This window comes from Leucopleurus acutus (genome assembly GCF_964270905.1).
Source record: "Leucopleurus acutus genome assembly, chromosome: 15".
NCBI lineage: Eukaryota > Metazoa > Chordata > Mammalia > Artiodactyla > Delphinidae > Leucopleurus > Leucopleurus acutus.
The window spans coordinates 43,295,982-43,308,330 of record NC_139157.1 but is presented as its reverse complement, the minus strand read 5'-3'; the positions used below and the strand labels follow the sequence as shown (position 1 = coordinate 43,308,330).

Genomic DNA, 12,349 nt, shown 5'->3' with positions numbered 1-12,349 from the left:
AAGTTCTCTGTGTGCCCTCACCCCATCACTTCCCCCTCCCTACCAGAAATTACTGCGCTCCAGAATTTGGTGTTAATTACTCCTTTGTCTTTCCTTAAAGTTGATCACTTATGAATGTATACCATGAATATTAAACACTGTCGTGATGATTACACAACAATATGAATGTACTTAGTACCACTGAACTATATATTTAAAAATGATTAAAATAGTAAATATTATGTATCATTTATTATTGCCCAGTTTGTTATCACCAATATATTATTTATTATTTAGCCTACATAAAAATGGATTCATTTTTCCCTATGACTTTCTAGTTTCGTTCAACATTAGGTTTTGTAATTCATCAATGTTAATAGGTGTAGTTCTAGTACCTTTTTTGTACTGCTAATATTCCATGGTATGAAAATATCACAGCACGTTTATTCATTCCAGTTTGGGAGAATTTTTTCCTTTTTGCCTGAAAAACATTATTACTCGGAATGTTGTCCAGGTGCACATGTGCAGGAGTAGAATTTCGGGTCTTAGGATATACTTACTCATGTTTAACTTTACTAGTTAATATCAAGTTGTTTTCCAAAATGGTTGTATCAGTTTATGTCTCTCCAGCTGTGTGTGAGCATTCCTTTTGCTCCGTATTCTCAGGAACACTTGGCATTGAATGACATTTGAGTTTTTGCCAGTCCAATAGGTGTAAAATGGTATCTGTGGTTTTCACTTGAAAATTGTTTTTGATAACTACATCAAAATTATGAGCTTGAATATCCTTTGGGATTTTTATCGGTCACTTCTATTCTATGAAACGTTTGTTCAGATCACATAATTTTTCTATTTAAAACTTTGGTTCAAATACTATATATTCTGGATACTAATATCCTGTAGGTTATGTGCTGTGAATTACTTCTCTCTGTTGGTGGCATGGCTCAACATTCTATAGTATCTTTTGATGAAGATCATTTTAAACCTTATGATTAGCATTTTTGTATCTTTTAAAAAAATCTGTGTATAATCTAGATCATAAAAATATTTTTCTATTTATTCTTTGAACACAAGTCTTTATTTCAACCTGTAATTGATTTTTTGATTGTTTTTATTGTGGCAAAATATAATTAACATAAAATTTACTATCTTAATCATTTTAAGTACACATATAGTTCAGTGGTATTAAGTACATTCATATTATTGTGCAACCATCACCACCACCTATCTCCAGAACTTTTACTCTTGCAAAACTGAAAGGCTATACATATTAAAAAATAACTCCCCATCTCCCTTTCCCCCTGGCCCTTGGAAACTAACATTCTATTTTTTGTCTCTATGATTATGACTACTCTAGGTACATCACATATGTGTAATCATACAGTATTTGTATTTCACTTAGCATAATGTCCTCAAGGTTCATCCATGTTGTAGCATATTTCAGAATTTCCTTCTTTTTTAAGGCTGAATGATATTCCATTGTATGTATATACAACATTTTGATTATCCATTCATCTCTCAGTGGATATTTGGATTGCTTCCATAGTTTAGCTGTTGTGAATAATGCTGCTATGAACATGGGTGTACAAATATTTCTTTGAGACCCTGCTTTCAATTCTTTGGGAGATACACCCAGAAGAGGAATTACTGCAGCATATAGTAATTATATTTTTTATTTTTTGAGGAACCATCATACTGTTTTACACAGCACTATATCATTTTACATTCCCACCAACAGTGTACAAGGGTTCCAGTTTCTCTACTTACTTGCTAATACTTGTTATGTTCTGGTTTTTGTTTTTTTTTAATACTAGCCATCCTAATGGGGATGAAGTGGTATCTCATTTTGATTTTGATTTGATTTTCCCTAATGATTGGTAATGTTGAACATCTTTCATGTGCTTATTGACTACTGGGATATCTTCTTTGGACAAATGTCTATTCAAGTCCTTTGTTCATTTTTGAATCAGGTTGGTTGGTTTTTTGTTAAGTTTTACAAGTTCTCTATATATTCTGAATATTAATCCCTTTTGAGATATTCAGTTTGTGAATTTTTTTCTCATTTCATAAATTGCCTTTTTACTCTGTTGATAGTGTCTTTTGACTCACAAACATTTGTAATTTTTATGAAGTCCAATTTGTCTCATTTTGTTTTTATTGCCTGTGCCTTTGGTATCATATCCAAGAAATCTTTGCCAAGTCCAATGTTGTGAAGATTTTGCCCTGTTTGTTTCTGAGTTTCACATATTAAGTCTTATATCTGGGTCGTTGATCTATTTTGAGTTAATTTTTGTATGTGGTATTAGGTAAAGCTCTGTCTTTATTCTTTTATACATGGATGTTGAGTTTTACCAGCACCATTTGTTGAAAAGACTGTGCTTTCCCCATTGAATATTCTTGGCATCCTTGTCAAAATCTTTCGAGCATTTTTTGCAAGGGTTTATTTCTGAGCTCCCTATCCTAGTCCATTGATCTATATGCCTGTCTTTGTGTCAACACCACAGTTTTGATTGCTGTAGCTTTGTATCAATAGTAAGTTTTGAAATCAGGAAGTGTGAATCCTCCAACTTTGTCCTTTTTCAAGATTGTTTTTACTCCTTGGTGTATCTTGAGATTCCATATTAATTTTAGGATGGATTTTTCTATTTGTGCAAAAAACATCATTGGGATTTTGCATTGAATCTATATAGATTGCTTTGGGTAGTATTGGCATCTTAACAATAAGTTTTTCCATTTGTGAACACAGGATGTCTTTTCATTTATGTTTTCTTTAATTTCTTTGAGCAATGTTTTGTAGTTTTCATTGTAGAAGTCTTTCACCTCCTTGGTTAAGTTAATTTTTATCTATTTTTGATGCTATTGTAAATGGAATTGTTTTCTAACTTTCTTTTTAAGATTGTTCATTGTTATATTATAGAAATGCAACTGATTTTTGTGTGTTGACTTTGTATCCTGCTACTTTGCTGAATTCATTTATCAGTTCTCACAGTTTGTGTGTGTGTGTGTGTGTGTGTGTGTGTGTGTGTGTAATCTTTAAAGTTTCCTACATACAAGATCATATCATCTACAAACAGAGATCATTTTACTTCTTCCTTTCCAATTTGGATGTTTGTTTTTTTCTTACCTAATTTTTCTGGCTAGAACTTCTAGTTGAATAGAATTGGTGAAAATGAGCAGCTGTGCCTTATCCTTGTCTTAAAGGAAATGCTTTCAATCTTCCACCATTGAGTAGGATGTTTGCTGTGGGTTTTTAATATGACTTTTTAATATGTTGAGGTAGTTTCCTTCTATTCTTAGTTTGTTGAGTGTTTTTATTATGAAAGGGTGTCAAACTCTTTTTTTTAAGGGTGTCAAACTTTGTCAAATGCATCAATTGAGATAATCATGTGTTTAATTTGTCTTCATTCTGTTGATGTGGTGTATTACATTGATTGATTTTTGTGTTCTGAACCATCTCTACATTACAGGAGTAAATCTCACTTGGTCATGTTGTATAATCCTTTTAATACCCTGCTGAATTCGGTTTGCTAGTATTTTGCTGAGGATTTTTGTGTCAATGTTCATAAGATATTTTGGTCTGTAGTTTCCTTTTCTTGAAGTGTCTTTGTCTGACTTTGGTATCATGGTAATGCTGCCCTCATAGAATGAATTAAGAAGTGTTCCTTCCTCTTCAATTTTTTGGAAAACTAAGAAATATTGGTGTTATTTCTTCTTTATATGTTTGGTACAATTCACCAGTGAGGCCATCAGGTCCAGATCCATTCTTTTTTCAGGAGATTTTTGATTACTGATTCAATTTCCTTACTAGCTGTAGACTGATTCAGATATTCTGTTTCTTTGTGATTCAGTCTTGGTAGGATTTGTGTATCTATGAATTTATCGACTTCATCTAAGTTATCCAATTTGTTGACGTACAATTCTTCATAGTACTCTTTTAAAATCCTTTTATTTCAGTAGACACGGTTATCTTTTATTTTTTGTCTTAGTCATTTGAGTCTTCTCTCTTCTTTTTTAAAGTCAGTCTGCCTATGGGTTTGTCAATTTCAATCTCTTTGAAGAACAAACTTTTGGTTTCATTGATTTTCTTTATTGTTTTTCTACTATTTCATCTATCTCTGTTCAAATTTTATTATTTCCTTCTCTCTACCCATTTGGGTTTAGTGTGTTCTTTTTCAAATTACTTAAGTTGTAAATGTAGGTTGTTGATTTGACATCTTTCTTATTTTTTCCCTTAGTACTACTTTTGCTGCATCCTGTAAGTTTTCTTGTGTCATGTTTCCATTTTCATTCATCTCTAAATATTTTTTAATTGCCTTTATGATTTTTCCTTTGATCTATTGGTTGTTTAAGAGTATGTTTAATTTTGTCAAATTTGTTAATTTTTCCAGTTTTCCTTCTGTCATCCCACTGTGATCAGAGAAGATACTTTGTATGATCTCTATCTTTTAAAATTTATTGAAATTTAATTTATGGCCAATATACATGGTGTCTCCTGGAAGATGTTATATGTTCACTTGTGAAAAATGTGTATTCTGTTGTTCAATAGAGTGTTCTGCTTATGTCTATAGATCTAGTTGGTTTATTGTGCTGCTCAAGTCCTCTATTTCCTTACTTATCTTCAGTCTTGTTGTTCTGTGCATAACTGAGGGTGGGGTATCAACATCTCCAACTGTTATTGTAGAACTATTTCTCCCTTTAATACTGTCATTTTTTTCCTTCATATATTTTGATGGTCTGTAATAGGTGTGTAAATATTTATAATTATTATATCTTCTTGATTTATTGAAACTTTTGTTAGTATATAATGTCCTTCTTTATCTTCTATAATATTTTGGGACTTAAAGTCTATTTTATATGATATTAGAGTAGCCCCTCACCACCCCGTTTTCTTTTGGTTTCATTTGCATGGAATAGCTTTTGCCAATGTTTCACTTTCAACCTATTTGTGTCTTTGGATCTAAAGTGAGTCTCTTGTAAACAGCACAAAACTGGATAATTTTTTTTTTAAATCTATCTGCCAATGACTTTTTTTTTGATTAATTGGAGAATTTAATCCATTTACATTTAAAGTAGTTACTAATAGGGAGTGACTTCCTTCTGTCATTTTGCTATTTGTTTTCTATATGCCTTAGAGCAGTTTTACTCCTCATTTCCTGCATTACTGTTCTTTTTTGTTTCGTTGATTTTTTGTAGTGAGCCATTTTAATTCCCTTCTCATTTGCTTTGCTGTACCTTATATAACTATTTTCTTATTGGTTACCATGGGGATTACATTTAACATCCTAAATTATAACACTGTAATTTGAATTTATACCAGCTTAACTTCAATAATATACAAGACTCTGCTCCTTTACAGCTCTGTCTCTCTTTCAGTTACTGATGTCACAAAATTAGATCTTTACAAATTGTGTGTCCAAAAATATACAATAATAGTTTTTTAAAATAATGCATTAGTCTTTAAATTTTGTAGAAAACAAAATGTGGAGTTACAAACCAAAGTTACAATAATATTAGCTTTTATACTAATAACTGTTTTTAAAAAATGTCTCTTAAATTACGTAGAAAACAGAAAGTAGACTTACAACTGTTGTTACAATAATACTAGTTTTATAATTGCCCATGTATTTTCCTTTACTGAGATCTTATTTTTTTGTACGACTTCAAGCTACTGTCTAGTGTCCTTTCATTTTAACCCATAGGACTCCCTTCAGCATTTCCTGTAGAACAAGTCTAGTAGTAACAAACACTCAGCTTTTATTTATCTGCAAATGTCTTGATTCTTCCTTCACTTCTGAAAAACAGTTTTGTCAAGTATAGGATTTTTGGTTGACAATTTATTTCTCATAGCAGTTGGAATATGTCATTCTGGAATTCAAAGTTTCTGCTGAGAAATCCACTGATAATCTTATTGAGTATCCCTTGTACGTGATGAGTTACTTCTTTTGCTTCTTTCAAGATTCTCTCTTTGTCTTTGTCTTTTGAAAATTTGATTATAATGTGTCTTGCTGTACATCTTTTTGAGTTCATCCTAACTGGACCTTATTAAGCTTCTTGGATGTTTATATTCATGTTTTTCATCAAACTTGGGATGTTTTGAGCCATTATTTTTTCAAATAATCTCTCTGCTCCCCCTCCTTTTCCTCTGGGATTCCCACAATGTGTATGTTGGTCTGCTTGTTAATCTCCCATGGGCCCCTTAGATTCGGTTTACTTTTCTTACATTTTTTTCTTTCTGTTTCTCAGATTCAATAATTTCCATTATCCTTTTTTCAAATTCTCTGATTCTTTCTTCTGCCTACTCAAATATACCTTTGAATCCCTCTGATAAATTTTTAATTTAAGTTATTGTACTTTTCAGCTCTAGAATTTCTTTTTAGATTTTCTATCCCTTTACTGATATTTCAACTTTATTTTAATATTTGTCATTATTTTATACAGTATCTTTTCATTGTATGTTCTTAATCTTTGTTTCTTGATTTTAGAAATTCAGTTGACTTTTTCATTGATTTTGTATTCAGCAACGTTGCTGAAAATCTCTCTTGTTAACTGTAACAATTTTTGTGCAGTTTGCTTTAGTTTTCAATGTAATTAACCAACTCAGTTGCAAATAATGCTAGTTTTGTTTCTTCCTTTTCAATATTTAATCTTTCATCACTTTCTCTGGTCTTACTGCTCAGGCTATAACTCATACAATGTTGAATAGAAGATAGGACAGTAGGGAACTTTATCTTATTCGTGTTTTTTAAGAGAATGTTTATAGTATTTTACCATTGAGGATTATATTTGCTGTGGGTTTTTGATAAATATTTATTGAATGATTAAAGAGTTTTCCTCTGTTTCTAGCATGGAGGAGGGGAGAGAGAAAGAGAGAGAGGGGGAGAGGGAGAAAAAGTAGTGAATGGTAGATGGATTTTAAACAAATGCTTTTTCTGCATCCATTGAGATGGTTATGTAATATATATAATTCTCATTTTTTTTCTGTTAATGTGATCAATTTAAACCTAAGGTGGCTATGATCACTCTTATAGATTGCTGGATTTGGTTTGCTAATATTTTGTCTGGTACTGATATTAAGCAAGATTGGCCTATAATTTTTCTTTCCTTTTCTGTCCTTGTCCAATTCTGGCATAAAAGTTTTTAAATGAATTGGGAAGTGGTTCTTCTTTTTCACTGTATGGAAAAAATCTTTTCAGTTTGAAATGATTTGTTTCCTGAATGTTTGAGAAAATTCATCTGTTAAATCTCCTGGGCCAGTTTTTTCCTTTGTAGAAAGATTTTTGATTACTAATTATATTTGTTTCATGGAAATGAGACTATTCTCATATTCCTAACTTTAATACACCATGTACATTATGTATTGTCATTTTTGGTTTCTATTTATTTGTCTCTCTTTTCCAATCTCACCAAATTATGCTAAATTAAACATGATATTCCACCCAAGAGAGAAGGTATAAGAAAAAGGTGTAAGCTTTCCTAAAGTTAGAATTTAGGTGCATTTTTTAATGTTTATCAAATGTTATTTTCATATTTTGCCATATCACTTCCTTCCAGATTAAATTCTTTATTTTCTTGCATTTTATTATTTTTCCCTATTCATTGACAGTACCATTCTTTGTCGGCACAATGATAATTGATGCTCATAAATGACAACCCAAAGCAATTAAAAATCTTTGAAGCATATCTTGAATTAAGACTGATTTAATTTGTATCAACCATGCTATTATCTCAGTTTATGATATTTATGTAGTAGTTCTTTAGTAATTTCTTAAAAATTATTTAATCAGAATAATCCTTTTCTATCCATACTTGAAAATAAAGATTAACAAGGCTAAAAACTAAAACCTAACCTGAAAGTAATGAAATTCTACTGCACTTTTAGTATAAAATTTGTGTGAAAGTATATATCAAATCAGTCAATAAGAAATTGGTGTTTAAGGACTCAAAAGTCCCCCCAACTTCTTTCTGATTTATCATGATAATTCCGTAAGAGTCTACAAATGTTGGGAATGATAAGGCAGGGTAGGGACCCAATCTACCTATGTAAGTAATAAAGCTTTTGTCTAGTAAACATCTTCAGTATGACAAAGACACACAAAGAAACACAAAAACTCGAGAAGCAAATGTAGGAAAACTATGAGAAAGAATGAAATTTGGTCCTTGCCAGGAACACTTTACTTCCTTTACCATATTCACAATTTTATTCTTTGCCAAACGTTTTACTAGAATCCAATTTGTTAAAGTTTTGTTTGTGGAGAAGGAACAATCAGTTGTGACCTGGGAGACTGATTCGCTAAGGCTCTGGTTCCGTCATGAATATGCGTTCTCTCTTTCTGTGTGTGTTTCTTGTAGGTACATTAGCACTGCAGTATTATATGTTACTTATTTGTCATTTTTTCTAATTTTCTGAAAACTACCAGAGGTATGCTTTCCCCAAAGGATTCAAAAGAAGAACAAATATCTGAATTTGGCAGGGGGAAGAAGATTGAGATGGGAAAATCCAGAGTACTAGTTTGGGACTCCAATTACAATTTTACCATTAATTATCTCTGAGGTTGGATAAATTAATTAACTTATTATCATCTCATTTATTTAATCCATAAATGATTCGGTAATCCATAAGTAAATTTGGCAATTTCTGATCCTTTCATATTAAAATAATTTCAGTAGTCTAAAAATAGATCTTTCAAAACTTATGTCACTAACAAATGTAAACTTGTGAACTAAAATTAAATTTCTAAAAGTTGTGAAAAATGGCAAGTGTCTAAAACTAAAATCCAAAGTATAAGAAAAATATCCAGACTGTGAAACTATTTATGATTTGGCAACAGTAATTCTGCTGAAATGTCTAGCTTATTCAGTTATTTGATCTAATAAACAGTTACCCAAATCTCCTAACTTGTCATGGTTTGCAGGATGAAAAAGAATGAAATTTTGTAAGGTTCTATTTTGTTAGAATTGTATTTTGGAGTCAAACAATTGATAATGATTTATTTCTTTTCATTTTTCTAAATTATAGGGTGGCTTCACTCGTAAATATTCGCTTAGCTCAAAAACTGGAACACTTCTTCCAGAATTCCCCAGTGCTCAACACCTTGTGTACCAGGGATGCATTTCTAAGGACAAGGTATCAATTAAAGATACTTCTCTATTGATTTTCTGATATGTTGGTTCCATATCTCAATTTACTGGGAATCTCATGGCACTCGCAGGAAATAGAAATCTACATAATCAAACATAATTGACTGATTTATAGGAGGGACAAACATTTACTAACATCGATTAAAGACTTTCCAATTAATTATTTACCATCCCCATGATAGTACATAATCAGAAGGTGGTAAAATAAACCTGTAAAGACTAAAGATTATTTTTATTTAAAACTCAGTATCAAGGAAGAAAATACTAGAATGTGTCTATCACATGCAATTTCTTTAATTATAAGCGTTATATTTTCTATATTTTCTAATTCTATTTAATTTCAGTAACTGGTCATCAAGCACTTCTCTAGGACAGAATTTGTTCCTAGCACTGAGGGGGAAATGCCTAGATGAATGCAAGGACCCCACTCGAAGATTCCAAAGATTCCTCTCCATTGTAAAACTGTGCTCTGTTGCAAAATTTGTTGAAAATTAAGGTAGAAACAGTTTCATAAAATTCAGTTTATAAATAAACTTTCAGTGCTTACGTAGTAAAGTCTAAAGCTAAATCCTCCTCTATTTCTGAACTTCTAGAGTCATTTGCTGGCTATCTGCTGACTAATAGTAGGATCCATTATTAAATCAGGGCATAAAATTTCTACATTCTTCTTTCAATTAACGTTCATTTTTTATTAGCATTTGAGGAAAACATCTTTCATAGTAAGTTTAAGTCAGTTCATATTTTGAGGTGCAAAGATAGAGGAATATGATTAACAATGTCTACCTGTATTACTTTAGTAATGGGCTTTTGTAGAAACTAGAAATAAAAATGACACATTGATAAAAAGGTCTATTGATAGATAAGTAGAGATGCACAGCAACTTCCGGTGTTCATTCTAATGACAGACTTACTCTCCCAGTTAAGAACAGGCAAAATATAGAAGATAATTCTCAGATGCTGATTCAAGTCTCCTGGAGTGTGTCCACTTCCTACTATTCTCCTCTCCCATCACATTCCTCAAGGTTATCACATCGTTTTTTTAACCATATAGAAATAATGTGTGATATTATGACTTCAGATTTGAGACACCTCCAGTAGGTGTTAACATGTGGCAATTTGTGGGGGAACTTGTGGAAGTCTGCGGGACCTCGGGGAACACAGTTCTTTGGGGGAGGGTATTGTTGGCTCACCTTTGTGGAGAGGATAGCTTACGTACAAACATATCAAGAAGATGTTTACTGTGTAAATATACCAGGTGAGGAGGGTAGATGGAGACAGTAACAAAGAAAAAAAAGAGAAGTGAAGAATACGTTCCAATAGTTTATTTCAGCTTCTCTGCTAGCTTCCAAGGACTTCCTTACCTGCCAACTTGAAAACTGGTCTGTAGGTCATTTCTCATTCAGTATTCAAGACACTTAAATAATCCCTGGTTTCTAAATTCATTCCCAGTCGTCCCCATCATGAGCTCCAGGGACTAATACTCTTTGTCCCTTGAGGACATCTGGGCCCTGCCTTTTACCTTCTTAGCCAGTAGCCAGGTTCCCCAGGTAAGTTGTCAGTTTAGAAGGATGGGTGGGGCTGAAGCTAAGCACTTTAAGCACCTACTTTCTTGAGGCAGGAAGGATGGAGACTTCCTAGGGATAAGCTGACCCCAGTGCGGGGTGCTGGCTGAAGCTGAGAGACCTGCTTTCTGCCCCCATCACAGTGTCACTCAGGGCAGTTGCCACCCTTCCCCCACTTGCTCACTGACCTTACTAGAGCTAAGCCTTGCCTCTGCTCCTACTCTCTGTAATGTGGTGTCTATTCTCAGAAAATTGAGCAAAAGTATGTTTATAAAGACTGCAAAGTATGCTACAGTGAAAATTTATTGTCCTAAGACTATGTAAATATTAAATAAAATATCAGTTATAAGATTTAAATTTTTTGATGATTTGTGTATAGGAGAAAAAATTTTGACACAAATAAATGGAAATACTTGTGAAGATAAAAGTTTACTTGTACTTTAGTAGGTTTCAGGGATCAAAGGGTTAATTTTGGACAAGAATTATGAATTCCTTTCTATCTTTCATGCTGTCCTTATCCTCATTTTAGAAATATGTCTTGGCAACCTATCTAAAAATATAAAATCGTTGCTTAAAGTAAAGAGCATGTCTCATTTGCATCAGTGGTGACATGTCCTGCCAGAGGTGTGTAGTCGGCATACCTCCTTGGAAGTAGATTGGTAATCTGCATGTCATCGTTATACAGCTTTGCGCTAAACCACAAGATATGTGCTGTCGCTGGGCTGCAGGGACAAAGGTTGGAGAGCAAAGAGTAGGGCAGGACACCCCCATCATCATGACCACCCTAGATACTATGAAGGTAAAAATAGCTAACAACTGTAAGTTTCTTAACATGAATTATGGATTACTCCAACCACTTTCATGTGTTAATTTATTTAGTCCTCATAACAACCTGACTAGATATTTACTGTTATTATGATCTACATTTTATAGATGAAGAAATTAAAACACATAAATGTCAAGTAGTTTGCCCAGTATCACGTAGCAGATTAGAGCTAGCATTCAAATCCAGGTATCCTGCAGGAAAAGCTCACACCTCTAACCTCTAAGCCTGTTCCTGTTCACATAGAACACACAACCTGTAACAGGTAGGAATATTTCTAGCTTATGAAATAAAGATGTTTTGAATATGAATATTATTAGTTTGCCAGAATATTATCAAGTTCGAATCCATCGCATATTTTAAAATATGTTTAAAACTTCCTATCTCTGCAATACAAACATCAGTGTAACATGGAAATAAAGAATTTTCATAACAGACATTTAATGTTCAAATCTTTTTTTGGTCAGCAAGTCATTTGATATTATTACTAATTTTAGGTAAAGTGGTAAAGTCTTATACTTCATACCAGGAAAATTGTTCCATGTGCGTCATATCTCATTTAATCTTCTTTAACACCTTATGAGTGATATGTTATTACTACCTTACTTGAAGATATAAAGCTTGGGGTCAGAGACAAAGCAACCCGTGCAAAACAGTGCAGTGGAGCTGATGCTCAGTGTTAGCTGACTCCACAGGAAACCACTGCACCACACTACCCAAGCACCTACTTAATAAAACTGTGTGAAGATTTGATGTATTTTACCATTTTACATTTATTTCTCCAATCAAAGGTAATTTTTTTATTAAGCAGAAAACTACAATGTTGCTTTGGCCCATAGTTTCCTGA

General features: G+C 32.6%; 1 protein-coding gene across 1 annotated transcript in view; it reads left to right on the top strand.

Annotated features, from left to right (window-relative positions):
- The window catches only part of RFX6 (regulatory factor X6), a gene marked incomplete at both ends in the record, with an annotated part of 55,732 nt that overhangs the window by 26,810 nt on the left and 16,573 nt on the right, over nucleotides 1–12,349 (top strand). The window contains one exon of the mRNA XM_082856056.1: nucleotides 8,996–9,103. Within this exon, the coding sequence (XP_082712182.1) occupies nucleotides 8,996–9,103 (108 nt within the window). The remainder of the gene's footprint in view (nucleotides 1–8,995; nucleotides 9,104–12,349) is intronic.